Source organism: Nerophis lumbriciformis, linkage group LG12 (genome assembly GCF_033978685.3).
Source record: "Nerophis lumbriciformis linkage group LG12, RoL_Nlum_v2.1, whole genome shotgun sequence".
Taxonomy (NCBI): Eukaryota; Metazoa; Chordata; class Actinopteri; order Syngnathiformes; family Syngnathidae; genus Nerophis; species Nerophis lumbriciformis.
Genome location: NC_084559.2, coordinates 9381774 through 9400040, shown reverse-complemented (window position 1 = coordinate 9400040; position 18267 = coordinate 9381774). Strand labels below are relative to the sequence as shown.

At 45.3% G+C, this 18267-nt stretch overlaps 1 protein-coding gene across 2 annotated transcripts in view; it reads right to left on the bottom strand.

The window, feature by feature from the left end:
- The window catches only part of pxnb (paxillin b), a 74243-nt gene that overhangs the window by 10439 nt on the left and 45537 nt on the right, over positions 1–18267 (bottom strand). The window contains exons 5-7 of one of the 2 annotated variants that reach the window (XM_072914293.1): positions 17924–18107; positions 11002–11098; positions 9627–10886 (exon numbers count right to left, since the gene is read on the bottom strand). In XM_072914293.1, the coding sequence (XP_072770394.1) occupies positions 9627–10886; positions 11002–11098; positions 17924–18107 (1541 nt within the window). The remainder of the gene's footprint in view (positions 1–9626; positions 10887–11001; positions 11099–17923; positions 18108–18267) is intronic. The other variant, XM_061985865.2, reaches the window with a different exon arrangement.

Sequence of the window (18267 nt, the reverse complement as noted above, 5' to 3'; positions counted from 1 at the left end):
GCTCCTTCTTCACCACAACGGATCGATACAGCGTCCGCATTACTGAAAACGCCGCGCCGATCCGCCTGTCGATCTCACGATCCACTCTTCCCTCACTCGTGAACAAGACTCCGAGGTACTTGAACTCCTCCACTTGGGGCAAGATCTCCTCCCCAACCCGGAGATGGCACTCCACCCTTTTCCGGGCGAGAACCATGGACTCGGACTTGGAGGTGCTGATTCTCATCCCAGTCGCTTCACACTCAGCTGCGAACCGATCCAGTGAGTATCATGTCCAAATAACTAAAATGGTCTGTTAAGCAAACCATTACAGTAATTGATTTATTGTGCAGAAATACTAAGCAAGCATCAATCAGCTGTCTCCAACATGAAGACATCACAGGATTTATTTTCTGATAAGCCCAATTTCTCAATTCATGAGGTTCTAACCCTAACCCTAACCCTTCCACAGCTCCTTTACCACATGGGGTCCCCCAGGGCTCAATCCTTTCCCCAATTTTATTTGTGCTTTACCTTCTCCCCCTTGGTTCTATTTTTAGGAAGTACAGTATTGCATTTCATTTTTACGCCGACGATTGCCAGATTTATTTTCCCTTGGCACAAAATAACACGGTTCAACGTCTTATTGACTGCCTGCACGACATCAAAGTCTGGCTTTCAGCTAACTTCCTGAGCCTAAATGAAGACAAAACTGAAGTTATGTTGTTCGGTCCAAGTCGCTCTCTCCCTCCCCCAACGTTGACCTCGGCACTCTGACCCCGTATCTCAGCGACTGTGTCACAAACCTGGGGGTAAAGTTCCACTCAGATTTTAAATTCGAAAAACAAATCAGCAGCGTCGTACAAAAAAGCTTTTATCAATTACGCCAAATAGCGAAAGTGAAACCGCTTCTATCAGGACATGATCTTGAGAAATTACATGACACGGATGACCACGCCCCGATGCAAGATGGCGCCAGTATGTGCTTTGGCCTGCCGTCTCTCGCTGTCAGCTCTGTTCGTTTTTGTGTTTTTTGCGTCTATTTTCGTCTCTGTCAGCTCACTGCTTGTGTATGACCGCCAAACACTGTTGGATCTTTGCCCCTCTCCCACTGATATGATCAACTTCGACGTTGGTTTTTCGACGTCCCAGTCAGCTTTTTCACCTGGCCGGATTCCTGCCTTCCTTTCCCGCCCCCTGGCTCCTCTCCCCCGGTGGAAGCGTCTCCGGCGCCGCGGTAAACGTGGCGGCCAGCTGGTGAAAGTTAGGGCACTCCTGGCCCGGCTTCCCGTGGCTCCCCGAAGGATGAATGGTGCGGTATCCGGTCTCCTCCTGCACCCACGCTCGCTCGATCCGATCGGCTCCTGGCTGGTTCCTATCGTTGGTTTGGAGGAAGAAGCTTGCCGTCGTCGCTCCTGCTGTACCCGCCCCCGGAGGCGCGGGGTGGATCACCGCCACCTGCGGGCTGTGTGTCGGGCCCCACCCGGATTAATTGCGGCCTTGGACGTGCTGGCCCCCGCCAGGTTCGGTCTTGTGAACGCAAGATCTTTGACAAACAAAACTTTTATCCTGAAGGATTTCTTCACTTCCCGCGGACTGGACTTCCTCTGTGTGACGGAGACATGGCTGAGAGCTGGTGAGTCCGCCCCTCTTAATGAACTTCTGCCTCCGGAGTGTTCCTACTTTAATTCCCCACGGCCGTCCGGTCGAAAAGGAGGAGGATTAGCAGTCGTTTTTAAAAATGACTTTAAATGCCGTCAGATCCGCCTACAATCCTCCTTTTCAAGCTTCGAACTGTGCATGTTTGAACTGGGTCTTTCTGATGTCGTCCTGTGTGCCGTCATCTATCGACCACCCAAGTACCACAAAGACTTTATAACTGACTTTTCTGAATTTCTGGCTGAAATCCTGCCCAAATATGATCGTGTCCTTATTGTGGGTGATTTTAATATTCACACCTGCTGTCCAGATGAGCCGCTTTCCAGGAGTTTCCTGAATATAATCGACTCATTTAACTTTGTACAGTCTGTGTGTGGTTCTACACATGAACGCGGGCATACACTCGATTTAGTGCTCTCGTATGGTTTGTGTGTTTTTAATTTGGACATTTGCGACGCTGTGTTCTCTGATCACATGCCGATCCTGTTTGATATTGCCACGCAGTGTCCAGTTAAATTGTGCGCACCGCCCCAACGCTCTCGCATGTTTAATTCTTCGTCTCCTGCTCGGTTCTCCTCTATTTTTTCGACTCTTTGTGATGATAATTCTGCAGCATCTGTGTGTCTGAATACTGAAGAGTTGGTTTCTGGGTTCAACTCTATCTGTTTACAAACACTGGACACGATCGCGCCTTTCAAATGCCGCCGCGCTAAAGCCACGCCTCAGCCCTGGTTGAATGACGTCACTCGGGCTGCCAGGCGCGTATGTAGAAGAGCAGAGAGAAAATGGAAAAAAGACAGGCTGCATGTGTCCTTTGCCATTTTTAAAGAAAGCCTGTTTTCCTTTCAGATGACTGTAAAAGCAGAAATGAATATCTATCTATCTCAGATTATATCTTCTAACTGTAACAACCCCAGAGTTCTGTTTAAAACTATTAACACTGTCATTGATGCTCCCAAATCTGCTGGTTTTGATGCTTCTTTTGAATTCTGTGAAAATTGTCTCCATTTTTTCACTGACAAAATTGTGTCAACTAGAGCCAGTCTATCTCAGCCTTCATATGACCCTTCTGTTCCCCTGCATTTCTCTTCTGTTTTCCATCAGTTTGAGCCGGTGTCCTTTTCTTTTTTAAGTGACACAGTTAGTCATATGAAGCCCTCTGGTTCTCCTGCAGATGCCCTCCCACCTCGCCTGTTTAAGGAGGTACTTGCTACTATTGGATCAAGTGTCCTTAACATTATCAATAGTAGCCTCTCTTCTGGAATAGTTCCAGTAGAGTTTAAACATGCAGTGGTACGACCTCTACTTAAAAAACCCAGCCTCGACCCCTCTCTCCTCTCTAACTTCAGACCTATCTCTAATCTTCCATACATTTCCAAAATATTAGAGAAGGTTGTCTACAGTCAGTTGTTGCCCTTCTTAGAGGATAATGGTATCACTGAGCTGTTCCAGTCCGGTTTTAAAGCCCTCCACAGCACAGAGTCAGCGCTTCTAAAAGTTTTTAACGATATCCTCCTGTCCACTGATTCTGGTAAATATGTTGTCCTGGTGCTTTTAGATCTGTCTGCTGCGTTCGACACCGTCGACCACGCCACCTTAATCACTCGTCTTGAGAACTGTGTGGGCATTAAGGGCGCCGCCCTTAACTGGTTCCGGTCGTACCTAACCGACAGGAGTTTTTGTGTAAAAGTAGACAGTTTTATGTCGTCCACAGCTCCTTTACCACATGGGGTCCCCCAGGGCTCAATCCTTGCCCCAATTTTATTTGCGCTATACCTTCTCCCCCTTGGTTCTATTTTTAGGAAGTACAGTATTGCATTTCATTTTTATGCCGATGATTGCCAGATTTATTTTCCCATGGCACAAAATAACACGGTTCAACGTCTTATTGACTGCCTACACGACATCAAAGTCTGGCTTTCAGCTAACTTCCTGAGCCTAAATGAAGATAAAACAGAAGTTATGTTGTTCGGTCCAAGTCGCTCTCCCTCCCCCAACGTTGACCTCGGCACTCTGACCCCGTATCTCAGCGACTCTGTCACAAACCTGGGGGTAAAGTTTGACTCAGATTTTAAATTCGAAAAACAAATCAGCAGCGTCGTTCAAAAAAGCTTTTATCAATTACGCCAAATAGCGAAAGTGAAACCGCTTCTATCAAGACATGATCTTGAGAAATTAATCCACGCTTTTATCTCGACTCGTCTTGATTACTGTAATGCCCTGTATGTTGGCATTAGCCAGGCCTCCCTCGCCCGCCTGCAGCTCGTGCAGAACTCTGCTGCTCGTCTGCTAACACAGACCCGCAGACGTGAGCACATCACCCCTATTTTAGCGTCCCTTCACTGGCTCCCTGTGCGTTACCGAATACATTTTAAACTCCTTTTATTTGTTTTTAAATGTCTAAACAACCTCGCGCCAACCTATCTCTCCGACCTCCTTCAGCCTTACTGCCCCACCCGATCCTTAAGATCAGCCGATCAGCTGCTGTTGACGGTCCCTGACACAAGGCTGAAGCTTAGAGGTGACAGAGCTTTCGCCGTTGCTGCTCCCAAGCTCTGGAACGACCTACCCCTGAGTGTTAGACAAGCCTCCTCTCTTCCTGTTTTTAAATCTCTCTTAAAAACATATTTTTATTCCATGGCTTTTAACACTGAGTGATATCCATCCTGCAATGGCGCCCCATAATACACCTGCTGTGAACCTGTTTTTATGTTTTTATGTTTTTATTAATTCTATTTTAATTATTTATTTTTTATCATGTTCTGTTTGTGTTGTGTTGTGTTTGCTCGATACTCGTTTTATCTTTTAACCTGCTCATTGTACAGCACTTTGGCTACCCCTGTGGTAAATTTTAAATGTGCTTTATAAATAAAGTTGATTTGATTTGATTTGATTAATCCACGCCTTTATCTCGACTCGTCTTGACCACTGTAATGCCCTGTATGTAGGCATTAGCCAGGCCTCCCTCGCCCGCCTGCAGCTCGTGCAGAACTCTGCTGCTCGTCTGCTAACACAGACCCGCAGACGTGAGCACATCACCCCTATTTTAGCGTCCCTTCACTGGCTCCCTGTGCGTTATCGAATACATTTTAAACTCCTTTTATGTGTTTTTAAATGTCTAAACAACCTCGCGCCAACCTATCTCTCAGACCTCCTTCAGCCTTACTGCCCCACCCGATCCTTAAGATCAGCCGATCAGCTGCTACTGACGGTCCCTGACACAAGGCTGAAGCTTAGAGGTGACAGAGCTTTCGCCGTTGCTGCTCCCAAGCTCTGGAACGACCTACCTCTGAGTGTTAGACAAGCCTCCTCTCTTCCTGTTTTTAAATCTCTCTTAAAAACATACTTTTATTCCATGGCTTTTAACACTGAGTGATATCCATCCTGCAATGGCGCCCCATAATACACCTGCTGTGAACCTGTTTTTATGTTTTTATTTATTCTATTTTATTTATTTATTTTTTATCGTGTTCTGTTTGTGTTGTGTTGTGTTTGCTCGGTACTCGTTTTATCTTTTAACCTGTCCATTGTACAGCACTTTGGCTACCCCTGTGGTCAATTTTAAATGTGCTTTATAAATAAAGTTGATTTGATTTGATTTGATTTAAATTGATTAATCACAATTGAATTAGGGTCAGCGGACAGGTACCGACAGGCCAAGCGGTGTGCGGCTTCAGCGGTCGCGGAGGCAAAAACTCGGACATGGGAGGAGTTCGGGGAAGCCATGGAAAACGACTTCCGGACGGCTTCGAAGCGATTCTGGACCACCATCCGCCGCCTCAGGAAGGGGAAGCAGTGCACTACCAACACCGTGTATGGTGCGGATGGTGTTCTGCTGACCTCGACTGCGGAAGTTGTGGATCGGTGGAGGGAATACTTCGAAGACCTCCTCAATCCCACCAACACGTCTTCCTATGAGGAAGCAGTGCCTGGGGAATCTGTGGTGGGCTCTCCTATTTCTGGGGCCGAGGTTGCTGAGGTAGTTAAAAAGCTCCTCGGTGGCAAGGCCCCGGGGGTGGATGAGATCCGCCCGGAGTTCCTTAAGGCTCTGGATGCTGTAGGGCTGTCTTGGTTGACAAGACTCTGCAGCATCGCGTGGACATCGGGGGCGGTGCCTCTGGATTGGCAGACCGGGGTGGTGGTTCCTCTCTTTAAGAAGGGGAACCGGAGGGTGTGTTCTAACTATCGTGGGATCACACTCCTCAGCCTTCCCGGTAAGGTCTATTCAGGTGTACTGGAGAGGAGGCTACGCCGGATAGTCGAACCTCGGATTCAGGAGGAACAGTGTGGTTTTCGTCCTGGTCGTGGAACTGTGGACCAGCTCTATACTCTCGGCAGGGTCCTTGAGGGTGCATGGGAGTTTGCCCAACCAGTCTACATGTGTTTTGTGGACTTGGAGAAGGCATTCGACCGTGTCCCTCGGGAAGTCCTGTGGGGAGTGCTCAGAGAGTATGGGGTATCGGACTGTCTGATTTTGGCGGTCCGCTCCCTGTATGATCAGTGTCAGAGCTTGGTCCGCATTGCCGGCAGTAAGTCGGACACGTTTCCAGTGAGGGTTGGACTCCGCTAAGGCTGCCCTTTGTCACCGATTCTGTTCATAACTTTTATGGACAGAATTTCTAGGCGCAGTCAAGGCGTTGAGGGGATCTGGTTTGGTGGCTACAGGATTTGGTCTCTGCTTTTTGCAGATGATGTGGTCCTGATGGCTTCATCTGGCCAGGATCTCCAGCTCTTGCTGGATCGGTTCGCAGCCGAGTGTGAAGCGACTGGGATGAGAATCAGCACCTCCAAGTCCGAGTCCATGGTTCTCGCCCGGAAAAGGGTGGAATGCCATCTTCGGGTTGGGGAGGAGACCCTGCCCCAAGTGGAGGAGTTCAAGTACCTGGGAGTCTTGTTCACGAGTGAGGGAAGAGTGGATCGTGAGATCGACAGGCGGATCGGTGCGGCGTCTTCAGTAATGCGGACGCTGTATCGATCCGTTGTGGTGAAGAAGGAGCTGAGCCGGAAGGCAAAGCTCTCAATTTACCGGTCGATCTACGTTCCCATCCTCACTTATGGTCATGAGCTTTGGGTTATGACCGAAAGGACAAGATCACGGGTACAAGCGGCCGAAATGAGTTTCCTCCGCCTGGTGGCGGGGCTCTCCCTTAGAGATAGGGTGAGAAGCTCTGTCATCCAGGGGGAGCTCAAAGTAAAGCCGCTGCTCCTCCACATGGAGAGGAGCCAGATGAGGTGGTTCGGGCATCTGGTCAGGATGCCACCCGATCGCCTCCCTCGGGAGGTGTTTAGGGCACGTCCGACCGGTAGGAGGCCACGGGGAAGACCCAGGACACGTTGGGAAGACTATGTCTCCCGGCTGGCCTGGGAACGCCTCGGGATCCCCCGGGAAGAGCTGGACGAAGTGGCTGGGGAGAGGGAAGTCTGGGCTTCCCTGCTTAGGCTACTGCCCCCGCGACCCGACCTCGGATAAGCGGAAGAAGATGGATGGATGGATGGAGGCTGTAACGCAGAGCAATTTTATTGTGAAGGCTGGAAGTGTGTGCTTTATTTTTCTGGCGCACTTGACGAGAGTGCTGTGTAGAGGGAGCTGACTATGCAAACAAAAGGACCTACCGAGTGCGACTGCAGTCCTTTCTTCAGCGGTGATCTTGCAAGACTCTCAGTTACAAATATAATCAATAAAAATAACAATAACAATGATTTCCTTGCATAATCATATAGGGGTGTAACGGTAAACAAAAATTTCGGTTCGGTACGTACCTCGGTTTAGAGGTCACAGTTCGGTTCATTTTTGGTACAGTAAGAAAACATCAAAATATAATTTTTTGGGTTATTTATTTACCAAATTTGCAAAATCTTCCACCAAAATATTTTTCTTAGTGTAATATTTGATGTGAAGTAATGGGAACCTTGGATAGGTCAATAATTCATAATAACATTGATTTTGATTCAATATTATGTTTTGAGCAATGACAGTTTGAAAGAAAAAAACAGCTTTGTTTTATTAGTCAACATTGCAACTTTCTAAATTACATTTAACCTTTAAGCTTTTTTATTTCACTTTTGTTATGTTTTTGTTTATTTTAATAGTATTTTTAGAATGTGCCGTGGGCCTTTAAAACATTAGCTGTGGGCCGCAAATGGCACACTTTTGACACCCCTGCTATAGATAATAAAAAATGAAATGTGATAAATCTATGGATAAAAAGCAGAGCCTGGCGACGCATGCGCGTTTATCATAACTCTCTCTCTCTCTCTCTGTCTCTGCCCCTCCCTCACCAATGCTGCTGTTTGTTTTGTTTTTAACCCCTTCTTAACCCTGAACGTACATTGAAAATACACGCAACCCTAACTCAAAATGCCGGACATTTGAGGCATTTAAGAAACTCCGCCCTGACAGCTCCGCAAAAGAGGACATGTCCGGTGAAAAGAGGACGTATGGTCAGTCTATCGTAGCCCGTTAGCTGCTAGCATGCCGTGTGTTGTGCCTCGGTGTGCATTGTTTACACAACGTGCGTTACGCTACTTAATATGTCCGTGTGGAAAGTCCTTCGGTACACCTCCGAACCGAACCGGAACCCCCGTACCGAAACGGTTCAATACAAATACACGTACTGTTACACCCCTATAATCATAACATTGTGTGGTTCACTACGCGCACAAGCCGCTTTAAGTTGGCGTCGTAAATCTTTGCCAACAAAAGATGCGATGGCTTTTATTACCGTATAGTTTCCTGGTCCACGGAGAATCGGGTGATTATATAATATATGCTAGTAAGTCCCTTACTTTCTTTTGTTTTGCTTAGGACGGCTTGTTGTTAGCATAGCCAGTAGAGATGCGCGGTTTGCGGGCACAACCGCGGAGTCCGCGGATTATCCGCGGATCGGGCGGATGGAATTGAAAAAAATTAGATTTTATCCGCGGGTCGGGTCGGGTCGGGTCGGGCGGTTGAAATAAAAAAAAATTAGATTTTAAATAGATTCAGGCGGGTGGCAGTTAAACCAATTGGGAAATATATATACATACTTAAATGTTGTTACCCACATACGAAAAACGAGCAGGCACCTGCAGCATATGCCACAACAGAAGAAAAAAAAAAAAAAGAGATGGACACTTTTACGGAGCGGAGAGGGCCCCCGACGCCTCGCCGGGGTCCGGGACCGAGGCCCCTTCCCCCGAGAGGGCCCCACCGGGAGCCGTAGCTGAGGCGATCCGCGAGAAGGGCCCGACGCACGTCCAGGGTTACCACCGCGCCCACCGCACCGACACCCCACCCCTGTTGCCGGGGGCGCGTAACAGGGGTCACTCCGCGCGCAGTGCGCTCACGAAAGGGGTGGGGCTCACCCTGGTTGATATAGACAGCAGGACGGTGGCCATGGACGTCAGAACCCGCTAAGGAGTGTGTAACAACCCACCTGCCGAATCAACTAGCCCTGAAAATGGATGGCGCTGGAGCGTCGGGCCCATACCCGGCCGTCGCCGGCAGCGAGACGCGCTTGGAGGTGCGCTCAGCGCGGCTCCCATATGATTGCGCACTGGTGTGCGTCTGGGTCGTGACAGCGTGGCACGCGAATGTCTGTGCTGCATTGGATCAGTCTCCTTTCTTTAACAGGCAAAAGCTTTATAACCTCACTAATGCCTTGCATCGTCTATATTAGATATATAACAACGGGCGGGTGCGGGCGGATGGCGGGCGGGTGCGGTTCTGATCAAATGTTACATCGGGTGGATGGCGGATGGTTGACGACTTTCTGATGCGGTTGCGGATGAAATAATTGCCTATCCGCGCATCTCTAATAGCCAGTGTATTACAAAGCCCTTTTACTGATCGTTTTATTTGATGTTGCGGTCTCTACAAATGACAAGCACAGAGTAGAACTGCCACAGGTACTAGTTGGTAGAGATGCACCACTCTGAATAGCAAACAAAAACGTTATCTGTGAGGAACACAAAGGCAACCTGCATCTAGCAAGAGAGGAAATGCCTACATGACCCGATGCAGAGACTCTGTCCATATTGGGAGGCTGCAGCAAAGGCAAATCCAGGGCAACATCAGGCGTCCCGGGGCATGTGGACGGCGTCATGGACTCGTCCATCCAGCTGGCTTCTGTCAGCGGGGTCATGCTGCCATCTGTGTACATTCTCTCGGTATAAGGCGTCATGGTGCCATCGAAACCGTCATGGAAAGACATGGACAGCTCCTCATCGGCCCAGTCCAGCTCTCCATTGGCGTCGGTGCCTCCGTCCACTGATTCGTCAGTCATGGTGTTGGTGGTACAGGTGAAAGTGTCGGGCTGCGCACAGTTTCTGTCCATGGGAAGGATAAACTCCTGCACTTCTGGGGCATCTCTGCTGAGACAATGCGTCTCCATCTTCAGCTGCGGGTCAGCTGACAGATTCTGTGAAAAACTCATTGCTAGCAGCTTGTCCAGCGCTTCATCCAGGGAGGCTTCCTCTAAAGGGAGTTGATGCAGAACGAGGGGGCTGGCACTCTTGGCTGTGGGTCTTGGCTCCAGCACATGTCCACTGGGGATTGAAGAAGTCGGGAAGGTCACAGGGGAAATGATGTTTGCCACAGAAGCTGTTGAGGAGGTTTGGCAGGAAAACCTTGTGAGGGGGGGCGATACAGAGGAAGTAGCAGGGAGAGGTGAAGGTGAAGTGGTAGAAGGGGTGAGTGAGTGAAGGGGAGAAGCAAAGTGATTCAAACTAGGATCATGGATAACAAAAGACCCATTGGTCATTTTGTCAGGTGAACAAGACTGATTACAAGCAGCAGCTGAGGGTGAAAACTGCTCTACAGATGGACTAGGTGACTGTGAGGTCTTGTCCAGGACGGTGTTTACTGAGGTCAGTGAGGGAGTAGTGGACGGGCTTGAACTGGTTCTCTGCATGCTGGAGCTAAAAGACGCAGACTGTGACATGACTTGCAGCAAATTGCTTGGGGACGGGGGCACGACGGCAAATGCATCTGCTGCAAAGTCAAGGTCACTGGCCGCAGAGAGCGACGAGATAGGACTGTGACAGGGAATATGATTCAGATGGGACGACGACAAGCCTCTGTCTCCTCCGTCCTCATCTATGTGCAGCTCAAGACCAGCAGGCAGAGACAACAAAGAAGAGGCACAGGTAGATGGGTGGGACAGACTGAAGAAAGGAGAAGCCACTGGGGGGATGAAGGTAGAGACTGGAAGATGAGAAGTGGTAGAAGTTGCTCCTGTTGGGTGCAGCAAAGAGCCCAAAGAGCTGGGCTAGAAACACAGAAATGAAAGTAAGCCAGAACACAGACACAGTATCCATCGAGAATGTGAAAGAAAGTTTTTTTTGTTTGTGGCCTGCTCATGATTTACTACTACACTTGTGTACCTTAAAGTCAGACAAGGAGGCCATCAGCTCGTCCAACTCTCTCGTGGCACAAGAAGCTGAAATCCGTGCTTGCTGCTGAGTGGGACTGTCCAAACCACTGCGGCGAGGGGAGGGGTTGGAAAATGCAATTTACTAGGGGGTTACTATTGTTGACCAATTCGTTCAACAATAAAAAGTGTCGCCAACAAATTAATTTGTTGACAATAGTCGAGACAATAGCTCGTGTTTCCAACGAAAACAAAAATGCTCGAGTCAGCGCAGACAGTGTTCTAAAAGACAAATGTCTGAATACATCGAGAGTATGGGAACATCTTACCCGAAACCAGGGGTCGGCAACCTTTACCAGTCAAAGAGCCATTTTGACCAGTTTCACAGATTAAAGATAACAATGGGAGCCACAAAAAATTTTTAAATTTATAATGAAACAACATTGCATAAAAAGTACCGTATTTTCCGCACTATTAGCCGCACCTAAAAACCACAAATTTACTCAAAAGCTGACAGTGCGGCTTATAACCCGGTGCGCTTTATATATGGATTAATATTAAGATTCATTTTCATAAAGTTTAGGTCTCGCAACTACGGTAAACAGCCGCCATCTTTTTTCCCCGTAGAAGAGGAAGTGCTTCTTCTTCTACGCAAGCAACCGCCAAGGTAAGCACCCGCCCCCATAGAAGAGGAAGCGCTTCTTCTTCTACTGTAAGCAACCACCCGCCCCCGTAGAAGAAGAAGAAGCGCGGATATTACGTTTCATTTCCTTTGTGTGTTTACATCTGTAAAGACCACAAAATGGCTCCTACTAAGCGACAGGTTTCCGGTTCATGAAAAGACGCAATCTCTCCATCCGCACACGGACTACTATTTCACAGCAACTGCCTAAAGACTTTCAAGAAAAGCTGGCTACTTTCCGTGCATATTGTAAAAACAAGATAGCTGAAAAAAAGATCCGGCCAGAGAACATTATCAACATGGACGAGGTTCCACTGACTTTTGATATTCCTGTGAACCGCACTGTGGATACAACGGGAGCACGTACGGTGAATATTCGCACCACAGGGAATGAGAAGTCATCCTTCACTGTGGTTCTAGCTTGCCATGCTAATGGCCAGAAACTTCCACCCATGGTGATATTCAAAAAGGAAGACATTGCCAAAAGAGACCTTTCCAGCCGGCGTCATCATAAAAGCTAACTCGAAGGGATGGATGGATGAAGAAAAGATGAGCGAGTGGTTAAGGGAAGTTTACGCGAAGAGGCCGGGTGGCTTTTTTCACGCAGCTCCGTCCATGTTGATATACGACTCCATGCGCGCCCACATCACGCTGGTTTTTAATATATTATTAAAGTTTGACTGACCTATCTGACTGTTTTTTTGACATTCCTTTAGCGCAGTTAGATGCGGCTTATAACACGGGGCGGCTTATAGGTGGACAAAGTTTTGAAATATGCCGTTCATTGAAGGCGCGGCTTATAACCCAGGGCGGCTTATGGTGCGGAAAATACGGTATTTGTTTTGCTTTGTGCTATGTTTGAATCACCAGGGGTCTCAGACACGCTGCCCACACCATAATATGGGATTTGAATGCTGGTGCGGCACGCGGGTTTTATGTGAATGGCGCTTGTCAGCGTCATGCGTGCCGTGATGATACAGCATATAGCACTCACTACATCCAGCGTGCCTGATCAGCCATACGTTGTATGGGGCTTTCGCTTGCTTAATGCTCATGTAGGTGACAGCAAGGCATACTTGCTCAAGTATGTTACGGTACAAAAAAAAAACTTTAACACTCTTACTAATAGTGTGCCACACTGTGAACCCACACCAAACAAGAATGACAAACACATTTCGGGAGAACATCTGCACCGTAACACAACATAAACACAACAGGACAAATACCCAGAATCCCATGCAGCCCTAACGCTTCCGGGCTACATTATACACCCCCGCCTACCTCAACCGACGCACAGGGGGGGGAGGTTGATGTGTGAGGGAGCAGGGTTGGGGTGGGGGCGAGGTTTGGTGGTAGCAGGGGTGTATAATGTAGCCCGGAAGAGTCAGGGCTGCATGGGATTCTGGGTATTTATTCTGTTGTGTTTATGTTGTATTAAGGTGCAGATGTTCTCCCGAAATGTGTTTGTCATTCTTGTTTGGTTTTGGTTCTAAGTGTGGCGCATTATTAGTAAGAGTGTTAAAGTTGTTTTATATGGTCACCGTCAGTGTGACCTGTGTGGCTGTTGACCAAGTATGCCTTGCTGTCACGTATATATGCAAGCAGAAGATGCATACTGCATAACAAGGGGTTGGGCTATAACTTTAAGGGTGAAAATCGGAGAATATTAATCCCTGGAGTTTGCGAGAGGCATTGAAATCCGGGAGTCTCCCGGGAAAATCGGGGGGATCGGCTAGTAGGCTGCTGAGCCGCATCAGAGTGATCAAAGAGCCGCATGCGGCTCCGGAGCCGCGGGTTGCCGACCCCTGCCCTAAACAAATCAAAGATATAAAAACTTACGTCAGTATGAAAAGGGGACCTTGCTCTGTGATGAGATAGTAATTAAAGCGGAGGCATGTCGGACATGTGATCCCAACTCAGTAAGATAGTTCACTTTTTACCTAGCTATCTGACAACAAAGAAAGTTGCGTGAAAAATAGCGCGTACCGTAACTATCAATTAAGCTAAAGTCCACCAATTAAACTTTGTCTACACAATTTTATCTACCTTATTTTTCGGACTATAAGTGGCAGTTTTTTTTCATAGTTTGGCCGGGGGTGCGACTTATACTCAGGAGCAACTTATGTGTGAAATGCAGAGGTGGGTAGAGTAGCCAGAAATTGTACTCAAGTAAGAGTACTGTTACTTTAGAGATTTATTACTCAAGTAAAAGTAAGGAGTAGTCACCCAAATATTTACTTGAGTAAAAGTAAAAAGTATGTTGTGAAAAAACTACTCAAGTACTGAGTAACTGATGAGTAACATACATATATATATACATACATACATATATATATATATATATATATATATATACATACATTGATATATACAGTATATCATTTATATTTATTTACTTTGCCGCTTTTGTTTACATGTTAAAGGTGTTTTAATGAATATACATGCATGTTTAACACATATAGATTCCTTTCTTTCATGAAGACAAGAATATAAGTTGGTGTATTACCTGATTCTGATGACTTGCATTGATTGTAATCAGACAGTAGTGATGATAACGTCCACGTTTTCAAATGGAGGAGAAAAAAAGTTCCTCCTTTCTGTCTAATACCACATGAAAGTGGTCGGTTTTTGGCATCTTATTTGTCCAGCTTCCGTATTCGTTTTTATACACTTTACAAGAAATACATTGGCGGCAAACTCCGTAGCTTGCTAGCTTGTTTGCGCTGGCTTTCGGAGACTCTTATTTTGAAAGCGCAGGCGCAATGGAGCGGCACTTTTATTGTGAAGACAGGAACTGTGCAGTCAGTCTTTAGGCTTTTGACGGGATGTACGGTTGAAATAAAAAAGGGTCTTTTTTCCTTCACACTTTTGATTGATTGATTGAAACTTTTATTAGTAGATTGCACAGTACAGTACATATTCCGTACAATTGACCACTAAATGGTAACACCCCAATAAGTTTTTCAACTTGTTTAAGTCAGGTCATGTGACCCCTGGCTCTGTTTGATTGGTCCAACGTCACCAGTGACTGTATCTGATTGGTGGAACGGAGTGAACGTCACCAGTGACTGTATTTGTTGAAACGCAGGCACTATGAAGGTCTGTCTGACAGACCAAAACAAACAAAGCGTGCATTAACAGATCGATAAAAATTAGTAGCGAGTAGCGAGCTGAATGTAGATAAAAGTAGCGGAGTAAAAGTAGCGTTTCTTCTCTATAAATATACTCAAGTAAAAGTAAGAGTACGTTGCATTAAAACTACTCTTAAAAGTACAATTTATCCCAAAAGTTACTCAAGTAGATGTAACGGAGTAAATGTAGCGCGTTACTACCCACCTCTGGTGAAATGATGAACACATTAGCGTAAAATATCAAATAATATTATTTAGCTCATTCACGTAAGAGACTAGACGTATAAGATTTCATGGGATTTAGCGATTAGGAGTGACAGATTGTTTGGTAAACGTATAGCATGTTCTATATGTTATAGTTATTTGAATGACTCTTACCATAATATGTTACGTTAACATACCAGTTGTTATTTATGCCTCATATAACGTACACTTATTCAGCCTGTTGTTCACTATTCTTGATTTTAAATTGCCTTTCAAATGTCTATTCTTGCTGTTGACTTTCATCAAATACATTTCCCCCAAAAATGTGACTTATACTCCAGTGCGACTTATGTTTTTTTTCCTTCTTTATTATGCATTTCCGGCCGGTGCGACTTAGACTCCGCAGCGACTTATACTCTGAAAAATACGGTATATTTATTCAGCCTCTATATCCAACTTTATTTATCGGTTAGGAACTTCAGATGTGAAGCAGCATCAATTGTTGTGCAAAGAAAGGCACAATAACAAAGGTCAATTTTCACAAACAAAGGGTGCCAACATCATCAAAGAATAAATATAAAATCTGTTACATAGTGTCAGAGGCAGATATTTACATATATCTGAATTTAAGTTGTACTTCTTTCATTTCTTAGTCATATTTGAACACAGCTCGTGTTTTCCATTTATTCTCTTGATGCTCTGTCAGCAAGTATACTGTGTGTGTTAACCTTGAGTTCTTTGGAATGTGTTGTGACTAGCATTTTGTTATGGCTAGGGAGGGGGAAGGAAAGAGAGGTTTTTGGCGTTGGGAAGAGAGACCGTTTTGGGGAGGCGCAAGAGAATGTTCTATGGTTAGACTGGTCTCAATCAAAATGTATATTGGCAAAGCTTTGAGAATATACAAGAAAATACCTATTCTGTCTCTGGTGGTTTTTCAACTCAGCTTTAAGTGTCGGAAAGAACTTGGGAGCGAATTGTGACTCGAATTCCCTGGGAGGAATAACTGGTCCAAAACGCAACAATAGCTAAAATGCCAATAATTAATCAGTAATACAATAATATACAATGACTGTTATATCTCTAAAAATGCCAGGAGGTAATAACATACCTGTGTGCAGCTTTCTAAACACTTCCTCACAAGCTCGCTAGATAAAGTTGGGGTTGTAATTGTTGCTATTTTTGATTGCCTTTAGTTTACATAGAAAAATATACTTTGTTTTTGTGCTTGCTTTTAAAAAATAGGGAAACATTTTAATAGTTATTTTTATTTTGTAGCAGCCTAGTGAGCAGCACAGTTACAGTATATTCATCTTTATTGTTAGCACATGCCTATAAATATCTCAAGCTGAATTCAAAAGCTGACAGCTAAATTAGAGACACTAAATAGGTTTACGCTTCATAATCCAGTTAGTCCAGATTAAGGCTGAAACGACGCGTCGACGTAGTCGACGTCGACGTCATCGGTTACGTAAATATGTCGACGCCGTTTTTGTGCGTCGGCGCGTCGCATATTTACGTCACACTACTTTACTGTCATGGTGGAGCGCAAAGCAGACGATGCGAGCGAGGGGAAAAAAGCACGCCAAAAGTCGTCAAAAGTGTGGGAGTATTTCAATAAACGGCCTAATAATGTTGTTGTATGCACACTGTGTCGAGCGGAAATGGCCTATCATAGCAGCACAACGGCTATGAAGGAACATTTGAAAAGAAAACCCCCGACAGCGTTCTTGCCATCACCATCAACAAGTCAATCGTCCGCGTGCGTATACGTTGTCATTATTACACAAAAACATGAATGTGTCATTTGTATCTGCGTTGTAAATTCATAAACTAAAGCACCGTTTCGCTCTGAGAGGCGCGTTTGGCGTGCCTGTTCAGTGTTTACAAAGACGCGCTCCTCTTTAACGCTGTGGAGAGGCGGCGGCGGCGAGCGAGCGGCGAGGCGGGGCGCGCCGGGAGCGACGCCGCAATTGTGCCCAGGTGCGCGATCCGCGCAGTTGGAAGAGAAAAGACTTTGTGTAAAATTAAAAGATTGTAAACCTGGCAAAGCCGTCTGGCGTTCAGTCTGTCGGTCCTGAAAGAACCCCACGGCACAAGACGTGTCACAAACGCTAACGTTAATTAGTTGTGCAAATACCTTTTACAACATTAACAGTTACATATACTATGTACAAACCAACAATTAACTTTCACTTTAATCATACTATCATTGTTGTGTTATTAAGCAAAATAAGCAATACTTTTACTTTTGTTGAAATGTTTACACTGTACACTTTTTTGTATTGGATGTTTAGCTTTATTTTTGCACATTTTAGCAAATAAGCAATACTTTTACTTTTGTTGAAATGTTTACACTTGTTACAGAATATTTCCGTTTTGCACTTTTTTGTATTGGATGTTTATCTTTATTTTTGCACATTTTAAAGCAAAATAAGCAATACTTTTACTTTTGAAATGCTTATACTATTCCAGAATATTAAGATTTGCACTGGATGTTTACTTTTATATTTGCACATTAAAAAGCAAATAAGCTACTTTTAATTTTGTTAAATGTTAAAAGTTTTAAATGTTTACATTGTTACAGAATATTTTGTCATGTTGTTGTCAATGTTGACTGAGTGGCCATACTTTTTTTTTTGTAAATAAAAGCCATGCCTTTTGAAAAAACTGGCCTACATTTATTTTTTCCTCTTCATTTTAAATTAAAAAAAAAATCGGTAAAAGGAAAAATAATCTATAGATTAATCGAAAAAATAATCTATAGATTAACCGATTAATCGAAAAAAAATAATCTATAGATTAATCGATAGAAAAATAATCGTTAGCTGCAGCCCTAGTCAAGATAGTCGATTACTAGTCAACTATCAATATACGTTTTAATTGCAGCTTTTCTTTGGCTTACTATAGCTCATACGAACCTGGTTGAGGGCACTGAACCCTCCAGCTCATCCAAAAGACTCTCCACTGTTGGCCGAGCCTCATCCGACTTTGTTCCATTTCTCTTGGGCTCCTCATGAGGGGGTGGGCTAATTCTGATTTCAGGAGTATTACCATTTTCATAGTGGGTGATGCTTGTGGATGGCAAGGGCGGTGCCCTCTCCTCTGTGGAAACATAAACACTATTCGTTTACTACCAATTAGCATTAAAGGGGAACATTATCACCAGACCTATGTAAGCGTCAATATATACCTTGATGTTGCAGAAAAAAGACCATATGTTTTTTTAACCAATTTCCAAACTCTAAATGGGTGAATTTTGGCG